At 38.2% G+C, this 25,037-nt stretch overlaps 2 protein-coding genes across 2 annotated transcripts in view; one reads left to right on the top strand and one right to left on the bottom strand.

Annotated features, from left to right (window-relative positions):
• The window catches only part of ZNF366 (zinc finger protein 366), a 289,661-nt gene that overhangs the window by 38,659 nt on the left and 225,965 nt on the right, over positions 1 to 25,037 (top strand). The gene's annotated exons all lie outside the window — the stretch shown is intronic.
• On the bottom strand, positions 3,268 to 3,636 carry LOC117024595 (histone H2B subacrosomal variant-like). The gene has a single exon (XM_033110015.1). The coding sequence runs from the start codon at positions 3,634 to 3,636 to the stop codon at positions 3,268 to 3,270; it is 369 nt and encodes a 122-aa protein (XP_032965906.1).

Raw genomic sequence — 25,037 nt, 5'->3', positions numbered from 1 at the left:
ATTTCTAGATTAATATGTTTTTATTTAATAAGCGTACAATCATGTTGAGACTAACTGCATTGTTTAGCAGTCAATAATCTTCTGGATGTCCATATTAAAATTAGATTTGACTATGAATGATAGAAACTCAAAATAACAGTGGCTTAAACAAGTTAGAAATTTATCTCTTATGTAAACATAGGCAGTCCTGTGTTGGATGGCAATTCAATCATCAAAAACCAAAGCTCTTTCATTTTTCTGCTCTACCATCCTTCACATACAGGTTTCAACTCCTAGTTTAAGATGACTGCTCCAGCTCCAGCCTTTACATTCCTAGTCCAGCCAGCAGGAAGGAAGAAAAGGGAAAAGAGCAATCTAGTGATACTTCAGGGCACTTCCTGGGAGTTGCATACACATTCCCATTCATCAGAAATTGGACACATGGACCTAGTCAAATGAGGGTTGGAAATGTATTCTTTGTCTTGGGTAGCCATGAGCTCACTAAAAATTAGGGGTCCTATTTCTGAGAAGAAAGGGTAACTACATATTAGAGGACTAGTACCAAGGTGTGCTATTTTTTGTCTTACTATCATTTAACTGTCATAGGTTACTAGGGTCCAAAACTGAAAAAATAGTTGGTAAAGTGGCCCTATTGATGTCAATTATTGCGATAATTTTGACCCTTTCTTAATGTGTTAGCTAGTGTGAGACTATTTTTAAATTTTAGAAGCTATGTTGAATTTATTGACTCCAAAATTAAAATAATAATTATTAATGTTGCAAATAATTTTCTCATAAAGGAACAATAAAAAATATAAAGTGACATATGATACCAAAGGCACAACAAAAGAAAAAGTAGATGAATGGGACTTCATTAAAATTGTGTATCAAAGGACATTATCAACAGAGTGAAGAGACAGCCCATGGAATGGGAGAAAAATATTTGCAAATCAAATATCTGAGAAGAGATTAATATTCAGAATATATAAAGAATCCATACAACTCAATAACAAAAAACACAAACTGATTAAAAAAATGGGCAAGGGATGAACCTGAAAAGACATTTCTCTTAAGAAAATTTGCAAATGGCCAATAAACACATGAAAAGATGCTCAAGCAAAGCCTTAGAAAACCTGCCATATCACAGACCCTGCAAAAGGAGTATCATTGTGTAGATCAGAGATTGGAAGCTTTTGTGTAAAGGGCCAGATAGTAAACATTTTAGGTTTTGTGGGCCATGTTAGGCTTGTTTAATATTCTTTTTTTTTCTTTTAAAATATCCCTATTAAAATGTAAAAACCTTCCTTAGCTTGTGGGCTATACAAAAAAGGGCTGCTTCTAGATTTGGCCCAAGGGCTATAATTTCTTGATCCCTGGTAGAACTTTGGGGCCCTTCTGATGTCCCCATCTGCCAGAATAGCAAATGGAGGCATCTAATCATAATTAGCCAATTTTTAGGGTGGCCAGTAACTCTGTCTGGTACTAAATCAAATAGGTTGGTTTCAAGTCTGATTATATAAATTCACGTGTATAAAAATACCAACTAAAATTTTTTAAACCATTTTTTTATTATGGTAAAATTTTATTGTGGTTCTTCATGTTAAGTGGAATCTAATCGGTCTATATGTCAGGTCTATTTCCTAGAACTTGGAGAAGGAAGAATTAAGAAGTGAGCAACCCCAGAAAAAACAGAGAGTAGGTCCTAAGTGAGAGACACCTAGAATAGTTTCAGGTCTAATCCCAGTATATTCACACAAGAAACTGCCTTTTCTTAAGGAAACTGATGTGATGTGTTCCTTGTAACCAGAAGAATCTAAATTACTCTCATCTACTACAAATGTAAATTGGTATAAACACTTTGGAAGACAGTCTGGTAATATCTAATAAAGTTGAATATGGGCATATCAGTGATCAGTAATTCTACTGTTAGGTATTTTCACCTAGAGAAATTCTTGTGCATTTGTTCCGGAAGACACATACATAACAGTGTTTATAGCATGTAGCACGTGTCCACAGTGGACTTTGTTAACTTGTTCAAATCCCAGCTCTGCCACTTCTACAGGTGTGTGACCTCAGACAAGTTACTTATTTCTCTGTGCTCCATTTCACTCATCTGTAGGAGGCCATAATTATTTAATCCTCCTAAGGTTGTTGTAGTGATTAAGTAAGTTAATTTATGTAAAATGCAGGGCACATAGCAAATGCTGTATAAGTCTTAGCTGTTGTTACAACTCATTATCATAGCAGCATTGTTCATAATAGCAAAAAAACAAAACAAAACAACAACAATGGAAAACAACCCAAACCTCCATCAACAGAGAATGGATAAATAAACTGTGACATATTCATACTCTAAAATACTATATAGCATCAGAGTGAAAAGAATGAACTAGAGCTATATCTATCAACAGGTATAAATCTTAGAAATAATGTTGATTAAAAGGCAGGCATAGAACAACATATGTGCTATGGCTTCGATGTTATAAAATAAGCAAAATTAAACCTATGTATATGTACAGATATATACATAGGTAGCAAAAGTACAAAGAAAAGCAAAGGAATGGGAAGCAAAACTCAGGATGGTGTATAGGGAGATGAGATTGGAAAACATCTCTAGCTGCATTTGTAAAGTTCCTAAAGTTTAGAAATTGAATGGTAGGTTCTTGGATGTTCTTATGTTATAAATGGTGAACGACAAATCCCAGTGAACCAAAACTAACTGTAAAGATAAATGTAAGGCTAGTGTGTACACAGATATAAACTGAGCTTGTAGAAGTTCAGGGAATAAGAATTAAAACAAAAAGGAAATAGTTAATGTACTCTCTAGAGATGTCATTAAGGAACTAAATTGGTTGAATGTAGTTTGCTCTAGAAAATACTTTTTTGATGAAAATTTATCGGTGCATGTGTACTTCTGATTAAAATGTTTGTCTTCATAAATTCAAAGTCAGTGTGACTTGAGGTCAAAATAGCTGAATTGAATCATCCTGTACATAGTTAAAAATATAGCAACATAATAAGCATTGAATTTATATAATGAGATCTACATATTCACAGGAAAAACAAAAGTTCTGAGTGAGAGCAGCTGTCAGGAAAACCTAAATAGTTAAATTATTAAAAGGTAAAATAGCCAGAGAGTAATTCTTTTCTAGACATAAGAGAAACAGGGAAAATTCCAGGAATTACTGTTATGTTATAAAGAAGGAGCGAATTCAATAATGAAGTGCTCTTTTGGGTAGTAAGTTTGATTTACTTTCCCCAAGATTTAACTAAGCTGGTACATGGTGTTTACGAGTGGACATATCTTTGGACAGCTTCACTTCCAAAAGCCACTGCATACTTAGCTAGTCTTCCAGGCAACAACATATACACTGCCTTCTGGATATCTTCAGGGGTGAGAGTACGACGATTTCTGAAACACATCAGGCTGTAGGCTTGCGTCGAAATGCGCTCAAAGATGTTGTTGATCAGGGTATTCATGATGTCAAAGGTACGAGATGATATGCCCCTCTCAGGAACCACTTCTTTTCGGACCCTGTTTATGTAGAGTGAATAATTTCTGTGGCCCAGATAGGTGCAGGAACGTGATTTCTTTCTGGGGCTTGGGTTTTGATGTCCTCTGGGGCTCCTGTTCCTTTTGGCGATGGATCTGCCCATTGTAGATGTTAGTCTCCTTAACAGTTCTGAGTGAAGAGGAGAAGGGCCTACGAGTGGGGGAAGCTCTCATATTTATTTTGGCATGTCACAATCAGACTTCTGGGGCTTCTGTTTGATTGGCGGTTACTGTTCCTATGTCACAATCACCGAGCAATGGCACTGATTTGTTGTTAAGGGAAAATCTTGTTCTTGGCCTACTGAAAACTTTCCTAAGGAGATAAGAATGTTGCAGAAGGATTGAGGTGGACTTTGTGGCAGAAAAGAGTACTCGTAGTTCCTACTTTACATCTTAGCAATTTGCAAGCTTAATATACAATATTTTCAGAATTGGACACACCTCAACAAACTGGGAGGTGGTAGCAGGAAACTGAAGGAAAAAGTGCCATAAACCTTTTATGGGGGACATTTCTGTTTATAAAAGTATTAATAAATTCATTTTATAGGCACATGAATAATTAAATAAGCCATTAAAATCTCAAAATAATTATTTTATAATCAAATAAATATGAATAGCTAATCTGCTTTTTAAGATTGTTGCTGTTATTTTAAAAATGAATTCTAAATTTTTTCTGGATTTTAACTCCTTAGGAGCAACTATATACAATTGTAGAATAAAACAAAGCCCCCTATATTATTGTTTAAATTATGATATGTGAACTGTGTTTTTTAACTTTTTATAATGATATTAATATTCTTGGAAATTTAAAAAACTTCATTACATGTTCTGTGTTTTACTTGATACTGTAGTTTTCCTGTCATTATTAGTAAAAATGTGCATAGGGCTATTCTTGCTCATGTGTCGTTATGTTCACTTTTTTATTTTTAATCCCCATTTGCCTTCTTAATCAAATTTATCCCTGGGTAAAATAAAAAAGAAATAAACACAGCTATAAAAATCACAACTCACAAGCATTTCAGTAACTCACAGTTGCCACAACAATGCTACCACAAATGGTCCTTCACTATGAGATGCTTCGCAGCTAAGGTAGACAGGGCTATGTGTAATTTCTGGAATCCTATATGTAATTCCTTCCCCTTTATCTTCCACTAAAGAAAGTAAATCCGAAATTAGGTGGAAGAATAATGTTGCAGTGAAAACTTTGGACAAGCTGTAACTTCTAAAGACAATGCGCATCATTTGTAAATGTTGCACTTTATTGCTGGTAGCAACGCACCTCAGAGGTGGGTCCTCAAACTGAGATGGAGGCTGCTGCTTCCACGTATGCTTTGGAGAAAAGGATCTTTGGTAAGCTCTTGCTATGTAATTTTGCTTTCATATCTCTACATATAATTACTTAGCTTAAGTTCAGCATAGTTTTATTTACAATCATTTAGAAGAGGAGGCTCTCCGGGAGAGAATGTTCGTTCCCCATTCCTCACGTATCCATGTTGAAGAGCTTTCACTAAGGTAGTACTTCCACCCTCTTTCCCCCTCATTCCTCCTGGGACAGTCCTCCCTGAGGTCCATGAGGTGGGGAGACTGGCAGGCATGTACATCTCACCCACTTCGGGACTCGCATTGGGATCTGACTGTGGGCAGCTCTGCTCCTAGGGCTGGATCACTTTTGCCAGCTGGCAGTAACTGAGTGGGTCATTCTGTGTAATATGGAGGTGCTGTATTCGGAAGCCTGTTGTTGCCCCACACCTAAGGGCTATTCTCCAAACAGTTAGCAGTAATAAAGCAGACATTTTGATACCCATCTTTCTGATCCCTTTGACTCTCTCAATTGGTTCTGAGCTTGGGTGGGGAGAAGGAAAGGGTGCAATATATTTCAGTAGCGAAAAGAAAAAGGCTTTAAAACCAAAAGAATAAGCTGTGCACTAAAATACTGATTGGTCAGAAAATTCTGGCTATTTTGGGGTTAACCTGAATTCCTTTTTAAAATTTAATGAGTCGTTCTAAAATATGTATGAGTTCACCACTGATATGCTGGTTTTTCTTTTCCTTCTCCCTTCCCCCTCCTCTAGACAGCCTGGAACTAGGGAGACACCTGTTAGCATAATGACCTTCAGGAGATGCCTGTTAGATTGTCAATCTGGGAAATGCAGCAAGTCTGATTATTTTGCATCTACCATCCCCTGAGAACGGACACTGTGATGCTCTCTATCCTTTCCCTGCTTCTCCTCCGCCCTCACCCTCGAGGTCCTAGCCTTAGAATGAAGCCTGGTGTCCTTTAGCAGGAGACACAAGGGAATGAAAGGACTGATGACTAGTGGGTCAGAGATCCAGGGTCTCCAAGCTGCTTAAGTGTAGCCGAAGTCCAAAGTTAAAAACTGTTTCATGCATTTTTTCCACGCTTTTGTTTTGTGCTTGATCATACTATGTCTATTTGGGGCATACATTGTACGTCTCCTGTAATTGAGTATGTATTCGGTTGGTGCAAAGGTGATTGAGGTTTCTGCAATTGTTTTTAACCTTTTAAACCGCAATTACTTTTGCGCCAACCTTACATATTACTGGGGTTACAACTGCTTATTCTTTGATTTCTCATTGAGTGTCTTGTTATGACCCAAGTCCATCACTAAGATTCTCAGTGATTATTCCATATAATTGCAGCAGAAATGACATTAATTCAAAACTGAAAACATGTATTAACAGGTATGAGTGTACGCTGGGAACATCTTAACAGTCACTGTATTGTTTCCTATTGCTGCTATAACAAATCACCACAAATGTAGTGGCTAAAAACAATACAACTTTATTTCCTCTCAATTCTGGTGGTCAGAGTCAGAATGGGTTTCCCTGGACTAACATCAAAGTATCAGCAGGGCTGTGTTCCCTCTGGAGGCTCTAGAGGAGAATCTATTTTCTTGCCTTTCCCAGCTTCTAGAGACTTCTTGTATTCCTTGACTTTTCCTCCATCTTCAGAGCGGATAATGCAGGGTCAATTGTTTTTCCTGCTGCATGTCTCTCATACTGAGTCTTCTGCCTCCCCCTTTCATTATAAGGACCCCTGTGATCACACTGGGCCCATCTGGATGATCTAGGGTAATCTCTACATCTCAAGATCTTAACTTAATCACAACTGCAAATCCCATTTTGCCATGTAAGGTAACACAGTGACAGATTTGGGGGTTTGGGATTTGGATACCTTTGAGGGGTATTTCTCTGCTCCCCACAGCCACCATGAGCAGAATGAGATTATCAGGTAAAGCCTGGGTCAGCAGTGGTGCAGAAGTTGGAGATGAATAACGCTATCCGTAGTACATGACCAGAAATTTATTTTAAAAATACTTTCTACATGTGGGCTAACTTTCTTATAATTTGCTTATTTCTTCTAAAAATGAAGAGTTGTCTTGGATTTTTACTTTCTGTGATGTGTTTCTACATTATAGTTCCAAAAATATGCTAAACAAAATCTATTTTATCCTTGGAAGGCAAGAGGATGACAGTAGAGGAGAGAGATTTTTCTTTCCTCCCCCTCTCAGTCTCAAATTCCCTTCTCTCCTTCTTGCTGTCTCACAACTCTTTGTTGAATGCCAACCATGTGCCAGCACTTCATAAGTTACATTGTGGGGGCACAGAGATGAAGAAGATACAGTTCCCGCTCTCCACGAACTCACAGTTTATTGAGGCAGACAGACATGGAAGTAATAGATTACTATGAACAGGGACATAAAGGCTTCCACAGGGCATAGAAAGAAGACAGGTACCTAGCTCACTCAGCCTGCCAGCACAGGTTTCTAGGAGGAGGTGATGTTTTAGTTGAATTTTAATGGATATAGAAGTTCTTCAGGGTGATGGTAGTAGAGGAGACATGGGTGTGTCACTAAAGTACCTCCAGGGAAAGACTTTTGTTTTTTTGGCATGAGAATGGAGGGCCTATGGTCTGGAAGAGCTTGGGCTTGCTTGCCCTTTCTTGTCTGGTGGTATTAAGTTGTAGGAGATCGTGATCTCTAGAAAGAAGCAAAGGAAATGTATTTGCCAGGGGAGAATTCAAATTTCAGTTAAGGCTGTGGTTCTCAAGCTTGGATACACATTGAAGTCACCTAGGGAGATTAACAAAACAAAACAAGCCAACCATGCAAGGGCTAGAATCCAGACTAAGTGAATCAGGTTCTGCAGGGGTGAGGCTCAGGTATTTTTTCTTTTAAGTTCTTTTAATGTGTAGCAAGGGTTGAAAGTCAATGGTTGAGCTGAGAGCAAAATATTTGAAGGTGTTGTTGGTAAGTTTTTTGTAAACCCTGGAATGGGATTTGTAAGGGAAAGAGTAAAGAGGGAGGGGAGAAGTAAGCAGGGGAGTTAGGAGGAGGAGGAGAGAGTGATACGAGATGAACAGATGAGAGGACAGATGGAAGACAGGAAGAGTGGATCCTGATGGTCACACATATTCTCTGCTCATGGGACCCCAGGCACAGAGACATGAGGACATGCAGACTTCGATATAAACTTGTTTCTATGCATTTAAATTGAGACTAACTGCTGGAAAGCTCTTTCAGTGTTTAGCAAGGAGCAGATCTGGGAGAACTCAGGATGGGCAAGGAAGAAGTGTGGAACCAGGATGGCACCCACTTTACCGTGGAATCTTACCTGCCTTATATTTCCACCTTTGAGGGGGAGTAAAACAAACAAACAAATAAACTTTCTGTGCTCTCCTTTCCTGACTCGTTGACAATTTTGTGGCCTAAGTCATTTCTCTTTGATTTTATTCTACCTCCTTTTGCTGGATTCCTGAGGCTGACATTTGTCATGTCACCAGTGCAGAGCCCTCTTCCTCCCATTGCAGAGTCACCTGTGTCTTGCTTTGGCTAATCTGAAAGCTGGGTCATTGTTCTCAGGTGACCCGAGAGCGAGTGATTAGATTAGATTTGTGAAGTGTAAGAACATAATAAAGGATTAGCCTTGAAACTAAGTAGAAGGTTGTCAATTCCTGATGAGTCTGATGGTCTTCAGCAGAAAACATAAAATGTATTGGGACAAGAGAGAGAAGAAAAATGTTAATTTTTAAATTTTGATTTCTGGTCTACATATTATATTAATACTAAAACATCAATTAACTGAGAAGTAATTAACACTCCCCCAATCGACTGTCATTGTACAGTGGATTTTCCTTTAACTATAGTAAAAATGCCCTTGCTAAACACATAGAATAGAATAAAAGTTGCCCAAGGTCACCTGGCTGGGAGGGTGTGGAGCCAGGAGATAAAGGGAGGCCTGTTAGGCATCCAAGCTGGAGCTCTTAACCCCCAGGCCTCTCCCTGGTTGGCCAAGAAGGGAGGATGTTCCAAGCAGGAGGAAAGGAAGAGGAAAAACACGGAGGCCCGAAATCACAAGCCGTATTCCAGAATGAGCGAAAACTGTTCTGCTAGAGTGGAGGGCTTGTGTCTGATGGTGCTGAGACAGACGGAAAGGTACGGTGGGCGTTATTCATCAAAGGCCTTGAATTGTAGTTTAAAGTGTTAAAGTTGTTCTGTAAGTTTCTGAGAGTCACCGAGAATTTGAAGCATGTAAGTGACTGGCTCAAAGTGATGTTTTGAGAGAATTAATTTGGTGCCGGGTACCAAATCTGGAGGAACTAGAAGAAGAAATGAGATCAGAGAGCCCAGCAGCATCCTTGCCCAAGTGAGTGGGACAGTAGGGGTCTGATCTGCGGGTAGTGGGACAGGGAAGAAGGAATCATCTTTGAGAGAACTGGTAAGGTTTGCTGATTGATTTACTAATCAGGAAAAAGGAAGAGGCAGGCTACAAAACGCTACCTTCACCAAGCACTGACTATCCAGGCACTGGTCCAAGTACTTCAGTTCTCAAAGCAACCCTGTGATGTGGGTACTATCATGATAAGCGTCTCCTTTGCACAGGTGAGGAAACTAAGACAGAGCAGTTATGGAACTTACCTCAGATCACACAGTTGGTTAGTAGCAGAGCTGGGATTCAAACCCAGGCATCTGGCTGCAGGCTCCATGAGCCTTACTCTCGGATATCCTGCTTCTCTCGCAATCCCTTATGTGTGTGGTGCTCTACACGCTGCATGCATTTGATCGTTGCATCTCATTTCACCATCGCAAGAGTCCAGGGAAGTAGGTGAGATCAGGAGAACTTCCCACCTCACAGCTATAAATTTGTCTGTGGCCAAACAAGTAAGTAGAAGAGCAAAGACTTGAACCCAGGTCTTCTACCTCCATCTCCAGTGCTCTGGCTAAAGCCTCATGTGTGCTCTAGACTACGGGGGTGCGGGGGGCAATGAATGAACCAAAATAGTACAGTTGGAGCAATGGAGGAGATGTGACTGGAGAATTTAGGATGAAAAATCTGATTTTAAATACCCTCAGGATGTTGCTTTTTTCACCCTACATTCAACAGAATCCCTCAAGCTGTGGTATATAAAAAAGAGGAATCATTCCTTTCCTCAGTAAAGGAGAAGATTCTGACAACCATCATGTAGTTTACATTCTAGACAAGTCAGAGAGAAAAACACATCTTTATCTAGAGGGAAAGGATGATTGACCCTAAATTGGGAAAAAGGGATTTAAGGAAGGGAGACTCTACTCAGAGAATCCTCGTCAGATTTTAAACCCACATCTCTTCTTCAATTGCCCTGTGGTGCCCTTTAAAGCTGTTTTAAACATAAAGAAACCAGAAAGACAAATATCATGACCCTCACAAAATTAGAGGCTGATAAGCATAATCAGAAAATCCTGTTCATTGCAAAATAGCTAAACAAGAAACAGAGCTGCCGAGTATCTTTTTTAGGTATATAAAATTGTTTCCCATTCTGAGTGATATAATAAAGTCTTGCCTTGGTTGCACTTAAACAAACAAAAAAATATATATACATATATATATCTCCAGTGTTCTCGAATTTAATAAAATCCAAATACCTAAATCCAGTGTCTCTTCATGGCCTGATAAAAGAATACAAATCTTTTACAGTAGCAGCTCAGACTGAAGACATTCAAACCAAGGCTGATTTCCAATGTTCTTGTTGCTGAGTTTTATTTTAGGACCAGCGTCTAATGTAGTACAATCCTCTCTAGTCTGGGCAAGGCTGTGTCACTACAGATCTCTTAGAGGAATGATGGAATTAGTGAGGTTAGCTTGTGGAAGCTGCCATCTGAAGATGTGATCTCTCCATTCTATTGTGTCCTGAAATCATTATACATGACTAATATCTGCAGGGAACTTCCTACTTTCCAAAGTATTAAGAGTTTATGAATTAAAAGAATACTACTTTACCCTTTAGTAGGCCTGCTCAGTTTCCCTGATGAGGTCCCATTTCCTCTCACTCTTATAAGAATGGGTTGTTTTCCCACAAGGGGGGTTTAGAAGACACCTGCTTACATGGGTCTCTCTAGGATTCACAGAATATTGTTACCAAGTATCTCTGCTCAATGGAACACCTAAGCAGTGCTTTCTGTTTCCCAGCTGTTCAGATGAGGGAAGTTGTGATAGAATTGAGGACTCTGAAATAACACTATTTTCTCTGAATGGTGCTTCCAGCAGAACTGGATCAGGAAATGTCTTGCCTTTGTGGCATTTTAGCTTCACTGTTGAGAATCTAATCACCTTGAGGAAGTTGAGGCCACAAATCAGAAAGAAGTTTTAAACACTATCTTTTTCCATTTTCTTAACAACGCTTTGATGTAAACAGTGTAACCTGCCTGCGTATAGATAAAATTTAACTCAGAGAAATGATGTCCCTTGCTTCAAAGGAGTATACCTAGTAGTATGGTAAAACTGAGTCTAGAACTGGTTTCTTTCCACTGATTCTGCTGCTGGAGCCAAGCCTTAGTGGACTTGGTAGTGTTTGTTAAGGAGACTCTTTCCTTGATCCTTGTAAGAATTTGTGGTGTGTACCCAGTATAGACTGTCTTGTGGAAATCGCTTGTTCTTTTTTCTGTCTCACATTTTTTCTAATAACCTTGAATCTAAGAATATAATTCAAAGAGACTTGGATGGAATTCTAAGAACCAGTGTGGGCTATGCAATATAACACATATTATCAGGTGCTGGTGGGGGCTTGAGTCAAGAGAATGTGATTATTTTTTCCTCCTTTTCTAGCCAAAACCTTTCATGTTATGGACTACTCCTACTTAAGAATTGTAACTATAAATAAGCAGGATTTAAAAACTCAGCTGTTTTCAGAACAAGAATGTTTTTTAGGAATTTGGGATTAGGGAAAACACTAATCATAAAATTAAAGTTTGACCATTTTGCCTATATTATATTTAAGACAACTATATGATAAAAGGCACCATAAACAAAATTGAATGATGAGCCACAGAATGGGGGAAGATATTTGTTAAGTATGTACCTAATCTAGAATAAGTATTCAGAATATGTGATGAACTCTTGTAAATCAATTTTTAAAATGACAACCTGCTGGGAAAATGGGCAAATTATGTGATTAGGCAATTCACAGAAGAAAAAAACTCCCAAAAGTTACTAAAAATATATAAAAAATCCTTAACTTCAGCAGTAGTCAGGGAAATGCAAATTAAAACCACAGAAATTATTTCACACCCACCAGATTTAGAAAATTAATTACCCTGATAACATTAAATGTTAGCAAGGATATAAAATAATAATAATAATAATATTATTATTATTAATATTGCAGGTGAGAGTATAAGTTATTAAGATCATGTAGGATAGCAACTTTGGCAATACTTGGTAAATTTGAAGATGTGTATCTCCTACAGCATAGCATCCATTTTGTACATCTACTCTAGAAAAGCTCATGCACATGTGTGTAAGGAGACAAGTGCATGGTTATTCAGTGGAGCAATGTTTGTATAGAAAAAAAGTGGGAAAAAAACCTCAGTAGGGGAATGACTGAATAAACTATGGTTTTCTTATATGGTGGAATATTCTGAAGCAATTATAACAAATGAATTGGGAGCTAAGTGTGTAAAACTTAAATATTGTTGAGAAAAAAGCAAGTTGCAAAATGATATGTATGGTATGATATCATTTGTGTAAAAGTTGAAGCATAAAACGATGGCATATATTGTTTCTAGATTTAGACATATGTAATACACATATGAACAAACACCTGGGAATGATTCTAACTACCTAGTAGTAGTTTCCTCTAGTGAGGGAAAGAGGGACAAAGGGACAGAGAAGGATTGGAGTGGGGCTTTAGCTGCATTTCTAATGTTTTATTTAATTAGTTTTAAAAAGAGAGATCTAAGGCAAATATGCAAAATGTTATGGGAATCTGTTATTTTCTTTTATTTAAAATATTTAATAATTAAAAAAACTCAACTGCGGTCAAAAACAAACATGTCAACAGTACCATCCATCATACGTAGTAATGTTTTACTCATAAAAAAGGGACTCCAGGCTCTGCCAGGGGATTAAAAGACTGCAGTAATACCTCCTTGTCCCAGAGGGCGCCACACAGACAAGACAGGTCTTCACTAACAGAAAATGGTAAGAGGTTCATTCTAGAGCTTGAACCATAAGGGTTTTTAGGCTGATGGAAATATCTACCAGTAAATATTGAAGGAATCTGAACGATCAATCGGTCCAGTGTTTCCCAGATATGCCTGATGATAGGACTCATCTGGGAAAGTTGTGAAAAATACAGATTCTTAGGCACCTTTCTTGGAGTTTGGATTCAGTGAATTTCTGGGGGAGTCAGTGTTCTGAAGAATACACTTAAGGGAGCCCTGCCTTATATGCCTCCCTGTCAATGGAGACATTCATTAATTCCTTCCCCAAATGTTCTTCTCCCACCAGGCACCTCATTGTTTGTCCTACTATCTTGCCATCTAAATTAATTACAATTTAAGCAAAAGGAGGAAAAACTAAAAAGGATTGTGGGAGTAGTTAAAATTGACTGACTTTTTGGTGGGTCTTTACCATGCCTCCCTGCCTCCTACAGATATTACCTCTTAAAACCCAAATCTCCTTCCTAACCCTTGGCTTTCTCTACTTTTTCTCTCCTCACCTAAAATAAGTTCTTAATGAAATTCAAGGTAAAAACAGAGTATGGACACTGAACTCAAATTCTGGATCTGCCACTGATGCTTAACCTACACGTCCTCGTGCAAACACATCCTTTTTATCAGTCCAGGTTGTTTTCTGCAGTTTTAGGCAGTTCCCTGAGGGAAGGCAAAAACCCCTTAAAAGAAAGGGGATGGGAACTCCTGAGGGTCTTGGTCATCATTACATTCCTAATGCTAGCACAATACTTATGCCTATTGGTGTTCAAAAAATATTTCTGAATGAATGAATAGGGTCCTCCCAGAGAAATTGGTGGGCCCGCATCGCAACATTTCATAGTGAGGGAAGAAATATTTTCAAATGCCTGCTGTGCTGGGTGCTTTATATATGCAATCACATTTATTCCTCCTAATAGCTCTATGAAGTAGGTTTTATGAGCCCTGTACTCAAATGGAGAAACAGGATCACAGAGGTGAAGGAATTTGCTCAAGATCATATGGTTAGTAGTGATTAGACTGGAATTTGAACTTGTTTCTGCCCTACTTCAGAGCTCATGTTTTCTGCTACACTGAGCTGCTTCTGAAGGACACAGTTATTGTCTCTAGAAGTCACCTGATTTTACTCCACTCCCTCCCACCAGCTCAGAAGGAGCAGTAGTTATAACTATATTCGAATATTTAAATGTTTTCTCTTGGGCTCAGTTCAAAGTTTTCTTTTTTTTTTTTTTACCTTAACTGTTTGACTTTCTACTTTCTCACCATGATATAGGTATTTCACAAAATGTGCCATTAAACTAAAGCCCAATATAGCAATATCAGGGGTAAATTTAGAGAAAAGAAGATGTCATATGACTTAAGACATGTTTATAAACTTATAATGTTTATAAATATATTTTTGTGGACTAGCCCTCAATATGGAGGTTTTTTAATTTCTTAGTAACAGGCTGAGGTTATTATTGACTTTCTAGCGTGCAAACACCCTGTACCTTCTGTAACTGTTAGCGTCTCCATGGCTACTGACAGACACCATTGCTAAGGTGGGCCCACTGTGCATCCTGGTCCTCAGGTGTTCGATCTTCCATCTGCCAAGGGAAGAGATGAGATGAGACATGAGATGTGTTCACTTTATGTCTGAAGATGCCTTGTGCTAAGACCAAATTTAATTGGCCCACTAATGCTTAACAATGTGTGCTTTAGAGCAGTCAATATAGATTGCAAGGGGGTGCACAAACCCAGGAACGGGGTGGGGGGAGAAACTCAAAGCTCTTTGAGAGTATCTTTATGATGAAATGATAGAAGCTAAATATTAAGACATTTACCTAATTTTGCTTCATATTATGTACACGTATTGTCTTCTCTTGGACTGTAAGTGACTTGATAAAAAAGAACGTTTTTTGTATTCCCCTACCGCTCTTATCACAGTGCCAAGAATATTGGTTTAATAACTATGTATTGAATAAATGAATGAATGAAGAAATGAATGGATATGACTATTTTAGACTTGGTCACAGTTTGCTATGTCCCATGGTGGCTTCATTTACAATTAAAATTTGGGGTTTTTTTCCTTTCCTATTATTGTACAGAGGTGCTAATAGAAAATGAGATAACTATTTTATGCTTTGTAAATCTCCAACATAAACTCATACTTTTCTTAATGACATGCTTGGTGGTTTCTTTAGCAACCACCAAGCATGTCAGAGCCAAAGTAATTCTACATGGAGAAAGAAGATAAAATTCTAGAAGGAAGAGATACTATAAGGATCTCAATTTTCTCAGCAGATAGAAAATACGTGTGGACTCATAATGCCTGTGAATTAATAGAAGTGGTTTCCTGGAGCCCAGGAAAGTGCTTTCTGTGGGAATTGACCACTCTCTTCCTGGAGCAGCTCCTGTTGGTGTGAGTGGTGCCCAGGGTCCCCAGACATGGTGACCATCAGGTCACCCATGAGGTCGTGCCCAATTTTTTTGTTGAGGAAAAATCACCAAAGTTGATGAGTAATTCATGTAAACAAAATAGGAACAAATTATTGAGTACCTCCTATGTGTTAAGCACCAGGCTAAATACTTTACTATTTCATTTTAGCCTCTCAGCAGCTCTGTAAGGAAGGTATTCTTATCCTCAAATTAGTGATTTCATGGTTGTCCTTACAATTACATTCATTCATTTGTATTCTGATATACTTCCTCAAGTGAGAAAAAAAATGGAGTGGGGCTCCAGATTTTCCGTTAGAAGTTACTCAGAAGTTCAGACACTCACGTTAGTATATGCTGGCTGTGTGAATGGCATCTATGTGTCTCTGGTGGGGGAAAAAAGATGGAGAATGGCTAGGCTGCAGTTTGAAATGTAACCCTGGGTAGGATTTCCAACCTAATATTAAGTTGCACATTCATACCTAATTTTATTTTTAAAATTATGTGTTTAATTTAAGGTACATTTGAAAAAAAATATGACCAGCATATAAAGTCATAATTTCTCAGGTATTGTTACTTAGGACCAGCATAGGCAAAAACCTAGGGGTGATTCACTTAAAGACAAATAATAAGTAATGAAGATGAATAGGTGATATGAAGATCTGACAGAATCTTGGAGATGATAAGTGAGCGACTGGCGTTTGTGAAACAGGGTCCCTGTCTGGCCTGAGGTCGGTCTGGAGCTCAGGCCAGAGGTAAAGCTGATCAGTGTCAATTTTTGTTGGGTCAGCATTCAGTCACCTTCTTGGATCCTAGGAATTTTCTTGCGATTTTAGTTCCTCCAGATTAGCATGTTTACGAATGGAATAAAGATGAGTCTGAGTCAGACAACAAAGACTCTGTTGTGTGAGTTGTCTCCCTTAAATAATAACAGTCATAAATACTCAGGCAGAATTACTGGATTCTCTCTGCCCTGTTGCGCCTTTGTATGGGTGAAAGTCAAGGGCTCTTATCAACTAACTTTCTGTGGAAGAGGCAGGAAACTATTTTTCTTTGATGTTGCTAAGGTTTCCATTGCCCTTATTTTATTTTATTGCAGTGGTTTGTCCTTTACTTCTCAGAGTTGGAAGTTGTTCAGGGACCGTTAGCAAGTACCACCTGTGTGCCAGGCACAGTGCTGACCAGAGATACAAAGAGAAACGACTGGCTCTTGCCCTTGAAGATCTATGGAAAACATTCTTAAGGAGAACTCAAGATGCTGGTCAGAAAGCTGGATTAGATTTAAGAATGTGATTCAGGACAGGAAAACTCAGAAAATAACACAGACCTCTAAGAAATCTCCATATGTGATACTATGATAGCCTAGGAACTGGATCGGAGAAAACACAGACTCACAGTTGCACGTGGATAGATGTATCCTTAAAAGCTCAGGTATTCAGGTGTGCCCTTAAGCCACTAGTAAAAGACAGTGGCTACCCTTATTATTTCTTAATACCGTCAGAGATGGAGTTTCCACATTTTTCTCACAATACTTATACCCAGGATATTTTCTCGTGTCTATCCTAAATCCCTCCTATTGAAAGTTAAGCCCATCCTCTCCAGGAGAACAGCTGTCTGCTGTTTCTTTCAATATCATGAATAATTGGAAAGAACTTCTGAGTCTGTCTTCCCCATCCACAAATCTATATTCCATTCCAAAGTCTACTATTCTCAGCACCTCTGGTCATGAATTCTAGCATTCTGTTTTTTCCTTCTATTAATAATATTTTTTAGCCCCCTCCCCCAAATAGCTACATGTCACCTTCAGTGTTTCATTTCAACTACCGGGGGTGCCAAAAAAATGTATGCACGTGATTTATATTCATCTTTTGTTAACGGTATATATTGAGTATTACAATTTTAATAGTTTTTTCCTTTCTTAAAATGTGTATACATTTTTTTTGCACCCTCTGTATATAAACATATATTTCTTTTGGTTTATTGTGTCTTGCTTATTTCAAATTTTTAAGTTCTTACATTCTCCTTTATTAGGTTCTTTACTCCAGATTTTTCTTCTTCTACAAATTCTGAATTTTATTTAAAGTCCAAGTTTTTTTTTTTTTTTAACCTTTTGGTTGGATTTAGTTTCCTTCTCAGGGAATTATCATTGTCCTTTTTGCATATACGCACCTGGGCAAGGTAAGGGAGCCCATTGGTTTAAGTTAGCTGGGTCCCGAGGGCTGGAGTCACAGCATTCAGTATGTGAGAATTCAAGGAAGAAAACAATCCCTCTACTGCTTTGAGTCTTTACTGGGCTGCAATTTCCAGGACCCGGATCTTTAGAGATGCATTAATGCTATTGCTGGCAGGGAAGGAGTAGATGGAAAATAAATATGCTCAAGGGCTCAGAGGCAATCACTGATGGTGGAAGCAGGTAGTTAGGCAACAGGAAATAAATATAGCAAAACAGAAGGAAAAAGATATTTACCTTCAATCCCTTGAGTAACATGAGTCAGGAGCTAGGGGAAGATGTCCCAGGGCTTTGCATGGGCTATCCTTAACAAGTGGCCTGTAGAAACTTCTAGCCATATAACGATTGACTCTGAGCAGCTGTGTCTTACAGACCTGAAAATAGCCTCAAAATGAGTTTTCTCAGTACCAAGAGTGGCATAAAACAGGGCTGGTGAAAGAGATGACAACTGGACATCACTAATATTTGAATAGTTCTTTACAAAGTGCTTTCCACGTCCATTGTTGGAAGAGGACCTTGTAACAACACCGTGAGAGACCAGTGGCAGATATCACTAATATTCTGTTACACAGATGAAGAAACTGAGGCTCAAGGAGCTTAAATAGATTGCCCAAAGCCATGTGCATACCTAGTTTTAATGTTATCCCTGGCTTCCCAGAGCGCAAGAGCTTATAGTTTCTAAGCAGTATAATTTAATCTTTACTCACTACCTTCTGGGCATGTCAGGTCTTCTAAAATTTCATCATGATCATCAATCATTGTTTAAGGGCCTACCACATGCTATTTAAACCTTACAGCAATCCTAACACTTAACAACGATATTACTATCCCTATTTAACTGATGAAAAAAAGTGAAGTCTAAGGAGGTTTAGTAATTTGCTCAAGATAACAACACAGCTAGTAAGTAGCTGATGTAAGATTATAACCAAAGTATATAATTCCAAAGTTACACATTTGCATCAGGAAAAACTCAGGGACTGATTTAAGTCGTCCCCTTTGTGTACAATAAGTACAAATGCTACAATAGCATTTCCTACCTACCCTCCCAGGTAGTGACCGCATGGGACTGCCCTGACTCTTGGCCTTAGGTGGTGTGGGTCTCTGTCCATTAGGCTCTGACTGCTCCATCCCTGTTCCTATTTCTGTTCCTTGTTACAATGTGCTCCAGCAGTCACTCCAGTGAAGCGGGGACCAGTGAGGACTATTCCCCAAGCAGAATGGTCTGGTGCTCCAGTTTCTTACAGAGATTTCAGCAGCAAAGCTCTTCACCTCTCTTCTAAAGAACTTGGGCATTAACCCAGAGAGGCAGAGCCAAAGGGCGCTGACTGGCATACCCTTTGCTCTGCTCAAAACTCCTCTTCTCTATGAACAGCTACTTCTCATCTTTACACAAATCATGTTGTCCCTCAGATCTTCCATTGCTTGGCACATGCCTTTGCCTTTCATGCAAATAAGGCCCCAGTGGGCCAGACACACATAGCCAAGTGTGTTGGACCTCTTAGAATTAATACACCCTTTAGATCCTTAAACTTGAAGCTCCATTATCCCCATTATTATGACCATTGCTTGTTATTTATGTATTGAATCCTCTCCCATTAAATTGTGCTTTTGATTTTTTTAGGCAACTCATTTTTGCATTCATACATATAGCAGAGTATTTAATATGTAGTTTATTACGTGAATGAATGAATGAATGAATGAATGAATATAGGTAAACAAAATTAAGTTGTTTCTAATTACTGCTGATTTAAGATTAGATTCCTACCAGAATCCTTCAACCAGCCCACCTCATTTGTACCTGAGGGTACTTGTACTTCTTCCCTTTCCCCAGAATGTTCTTCTTTTGAGTTTTGTATGGCTTCCTTCCTTACTTCATTCAAATCCAATGCAACCTCCTCAGAAAGGGCCTCCCCAACAATTCTTACCTGAAATATCACACCGTGAAGTTCTCTAAGACCTTATTCTGGTTAAGTTGTTCTCAACAGAACGATTTGATGTTGGTTTAGTGTTTTACCTGCTAAGTTCCATGAAGGTTGAAGCCTTTGTTTTGTTTCCTGCTATATCTCCACAACCTTGAATATTCCCTGGCAGATCGTAGGAGCTCAATAAATATTTGCTGAATGGGTGAATTCAACTGAGAAAGGCTCCCCCAGAAGGGTGTGTGCCCACATGAAGAGTCTTCCTTAGTCTTTTTAGGCACTACTCTAGAGAAGATATTCAAAGTTCAGCAGTCTAAAATGTTGACTCCTCATATAAGTTAATTGTTTATCGATCTCTTCTCGTTGCTCCTTGAAAATGTGCATCTAGATCTATAAAACTCTTAGTTCAGAGTCCATTATTTCCTGGTGTTTACAGCTGGATAGTTTCGTGATAAATGACAACTTATATTAAAACCTGGTTTATCTTCCATCATTGAGGAAAAAGTAGACTTTTGTGTAATATAAATTTATTTTTAAACACTCTCATACTAAAACAACAAACTATTTTGCTATTATTAAAATGTTTAACAATTTTGGGGACCTTTGGTTCTGGCTATGATGGAGTGATGATGGTTAGATTTCCCTTCTTGCCTGAAGTAAGTGAAAAGCAGGACAAAATATGTGAAACAATGGTTTTCAAGATATTGGACATCAGATAATGAAAAACAGTGATTTCTGAGAGATGATAAACAAACAACATGAGTCCTACAATTGCCCCAACCTCACTGTCTTGAGACAGTTTCTAGGCTGTGGTACAAGGAGGGGATCCCAGAATGTAGCTCAGCAGTCTCCTCGAGTTGGTCTGAAGCTAGAAGTCCAGGTAGGTCAAATGATCAAGAGTTCACATGACAGAGTACCAGAGATAAGAGAGATACACACAGAGAAAATGCTACAGATCTGCAAAGGATCCCCTTTAGTATTCAGCTGAGTGTACTGATCAGCTCATGCATATGGAAAAAACAACTGTGATGGAGGGAGGAACCACCGAAAACGATTAGAGGGAGCAGCAATCTTTCTGGCTCACATAGGACAGGAATAGCGCCTGTTTCCATGAGCAGGAGCAAAAAATGTCGTAATTTGTGGGGCATCAGGTGAAGTACTAAGAAGGATTTTTTTCTCAGTAGCAGAACAAAATTAGTTTTACTTTAAATGTTGTTCTGGTCCTGCCTAAGAAAGCTTAAAGACAAGACTTGAAGTTTCCAGATAACTTGACCTACATCCCAGAATAAAGTGCAACGGAATGGTTCATACCTGAAATCTGGTAAAAAATTACCAGCAAAGAAACAGGGAAATACAACATATAATAAGGGTAAAAAAATTAATCAATAGAAACTGACCAAAAAAAAAAAATGACACAAATGGTAGAATTAGTAGACAAGGACATTAAAACAGCAATAATATATGCTATATATTCAGGAAGCTAAAGGAAGGATTGAACATGTGAAGTAAAGGCATGAAAAATATAAAAAAAAAAAAGACCCAAGTTGAAATTCTAGAGATGAAAACGACAGTAAGATGAAAACCATACTAGATTGTACTAAAGGCAAATTAGATATTACAGAAGAAAAGTTTAGTGGTTGTGCAGGCAGCAAGACGCAGGGGGGAAGCATTCCAAAGGGCCATGAGGAATCTTTCGGAGGTAATGAGTATGTTCGTTATCTTAATTGTGTATATAGTTTCACTAATGTATACTTATATCAAAACTCCCCAAAGTTATACTTTAAATGCGTGTGTTTTATTGTATGTAAATTTGTTAAAATTTGTTAAAAATATGTAACAATTTTTTTTAATGAAAATCTTTCAAAAAAGAATTTTCTTTATCTTGCATTTCTTCAAAGAACTAAACACCATTAATACCGTCTGAGTGACCTGGGGTCTTCATTATGAATGTGAATTATTGTTAGACAGCCGCAAAACTGAACTCAGACAAATATAAGTGATTGTGCCTATACCGGGGGTTTGGTCTGTTCTTCAAGTTTTCCCGGCTTCTCTCTCTGCTGTCAAGCTTTCATGACCTTTCACGGACAGCAGCATGTCCTCCTCTAATCTGAAACTTTATCTAATGCACCATTGGCCTCAAGTGTGTCGCCAAACTCTTGTACAGGAGAAAGCTTACAGGCCTTCTCAGTAGATGCTCTCATTCTTTACTTCCCAGTACTGACAAGCCCCCCCCCACCTTACTTCCTTGGGCTGCACCCCAGCCCTCTCTCTGTCTTCATTCTCAAGCTAAATCCCAGCTGATGGGACATCTATTACCTTTCAAAGGCTTGGCCAATAAGCATTCTCTGTTTAGTAAATGAATGAATGAAAAAATGGTTCAATAATCCTATAACCTGAAATATGTTATCTTCTTTTTTCCCTTATATTTGAGTTGCTGCTCTTTCAGTGCTGTTTTGTAAAGAATGACCCCACTATTGCTCATGGTGATGGGGACATTAAAGAGCAGGGCTCTGAGGTGTTAGTCACATTACATTTTAAGCGTCCAAGTCACAGAGATGAAAGGAACAGCCTCATGATTGCTGTGCAAAATGACATGAACTTTGTTTTGTTGCCATCTCTAGGCATACGAAAATCGGGATAATTTTTGTTTGCCAAGCAGAGAGCTAGATGTTCTCAGATTACCTTTTCTTCTTTTCATCTTCCGCAAAGTTTTAGGTTATTTCCGGTACCTCTTTCATCATTTGTTCTGAATGCAGGAAGCCTTGCTCTTTAGGATTGTTGACAGCTTCTCATTGACATTTTCTGGGAACAAGCATGTTTAATGGCATATTTAATGTCGGCGTGAGCCATTGCTCTGGGTTTGTGATATTTGCGGGAACACTGTGCCTTGAATAAAACATAAAAACACACTAAAACGTTACCTCAGAAACTGAATATTTAAATAGTCACGAACGAGAGAACATAATCCAATTAATTTTTCCCCCCGGAGTATACAGAATGTAGAAATTTAAATCTATTGAATCAGTACTGATTTGAAGAAGTGTTATGTTTCAGGAAAATTCCTGTTAAGAATAAACAGGGAATATAAATAAAGACAGCTGAAAATTTTCTTGCTAAAAATAGCTATAAAAGGTGTAACATATATGATAGTAAAAGTCACTTACTGGCATTTATCATTGAAATGTTGGTCTTTAGAAAGGAATTGCTTTAAAAAATGAATTTAGTATTATGGCTGTTCTAATAAAAATACATGGAAATAATAACCTCTCCGAGGTTGATGGTTTATTTAATCTTCTCTTGCGTTGTTGAAAATTACTTTTTTGCTATAGTATTCATTAATGTAACTTAAGGATCTGTGTTCAGAAATCTTAACTTTGAGATAATAAAGTAAGACTAAGTTTTTGGTTTTATCCCCCCTCCATTGTGGTAAGTTGCAGCATTGGCCCTAATTCTTCAACCCTCTGTGTGCGTATCTTTTGCTTTGTGAATTTGTAGGTCTCCTTGCCCACATGGGTGGAGTATATTTTCTCTGCCTGTGACATTGTGTTTGACTGAAGAGGACAGAGCAGAAGTGACAGTGTGTCAGTTCTGAGCCTCCGTCTTCTATAAGTCTGCTTCTCTTGTGCCTCTGCCATTGGCATTAGAGGAACGTGCCTCTCCTCATCTGCTGATGGGAGGAGGAGGCTGGGGGCCACGGGGGGCAGAGCCATTCCAGCTGAGCCCGGGATCAGCCGATCCCTGGCCAACTCACAGATGCACACGTTAAAGAAATGCCTCTTGTTATATGCCACTGAGATTTTACGGTTATTTGTTATATAGCATTATCGAAGCAATAGCTAACTGATACATCCACAGATAAAGAGAATTTCCATGTCAGCACCAAAAATACTTATCCACAGTAAGTTTTCCAAACATTTGTAGAAAAATGACATATATATGTCATATATCTATATCTATATTGCTCTCTCTCTCTCTCTCTCTCTCTCTCTCTATATATATATATATATATATATATATACATATATTTGGCACCCCCAGTGTGTGTATGTGTGTGTATATATATATATATATATATATATATATATATATGATGTACATGTGACAGTTTTCCTGGCTCCTCTCTCTGCTGTCAGCTTTCATGACCTTTCATGGATAGCATATATATACATATATACACGTATATTTGGATCGTATATATATATGTATATATATACATACATCGCATATATATGTATATATATACATACATACACGCGGGAGTGCCAAAAACATGTATACACATTTTAAGAGATGTTATCTATGCTCAAGCAGTAGTTCGCCGTAATCAGAAGTGTCTGGACACAGGTAGTAACTACTTTGAGCACCTCTTGTAATTGCAGAAGTCAAACGTGATTTGTATTCATCTTTTGTTATCAGTATATATTGAGTATTACAATTAATAAGCTTTTTTCCTTTCTTAAAATGTGTATACATTTTTTGGTTCTCTCTCTCTGTGTATATGTGTATGTGTAATATATATTGTTTTGCTTGTGTGTTGAGATTCTAGATTAGAAACAATCATGGCATCAATTTCTTAGAAATACAAAAGTTAATCAAGCCACGATAATATTACATTAAATAAGTAATATGGAAAGCTTAAAATTTGGGTTGTGCCTATGTCTTGCCTATTCATCTTTTACACAATGACTATTACTTAATAGGCATTCAGTAGGCATTTGTTGAATGAATAAATGAATGAGAGAGTGGAGCTTCTTTTCCTTTCTTAATTTTTTTTATTTTTGCCTCTGAATAGTTTACTCCAAAAGGGCAAACATTTAAAAACAGTCTTCAAACAACAAACCAACCAGCAATTCAACAAGTCATTGCTGTAGGTCAGTGGTTCTCACCTGGATGTGACTTTGCTCCCCAGGGGACATTTAGCAATGTCTGGAGACGTTTTTGGTTGTCATAACTGGAGGGTGCTGTGCTAATGACATCAGATAGGTAGAGGCCAAGGGCACTGCCACACATGCTATAGTGCAGATAATAGATCTCCACAATAAAGGATTATTTCACCCCACAGTATTCATACATCCTTTGACTTTTTGGTTTTATTTTGTTTTGCAGGATCGTGAATCATTCTCTCATGTTTCTTTTTGCCTTCTCTATGTAGTATCCAGAGATTGCTTCTACTTGTCTTTTTCTCCTTTCCTTCCCCAGCCTTTCCAGAACTGCCTCTTTCAATCTCATGTCACTTTTCAATTTCTTCCCTGTAGTCAGTACTCTTACCTACCAGAATTTTTTCAATATTTTGACACTTAAGATGGATTTCTCTTTCTGGGACCTATTTTAGCTTAATCCCCTCTTCTCTCTTTTATGCAGATTTTCCAGAAATCCTCTTTAGGTCTCTGCAAAGGCCTATGGTGGGAGATCTAGATATAGTACTGCTATAAATTGGTGTTTTCTTTTTTCTT

This window comes from Rhinolophus ferrumequinum, chromosome 7, assembly GCF_004115265.2.
Source record: "Rhinolophus ferrumequinum isolate MPI-CBG mRhiFer1 chromosome 7, mRhiFer1_v1.p, whole genome shotgun sequence".
Classification (NCBI taxonomy): Eukaryota; Metazoa; Chordata; class Mammalia; order Chiroptera; family Rhinolophidae; genus Rhinolophus; species Rhinolophus ferrumequinum.
Note: the sequence above shows the minus strand (reverse complement) of the source record. Positions and strands in the feature narration are given on the sequence as shown.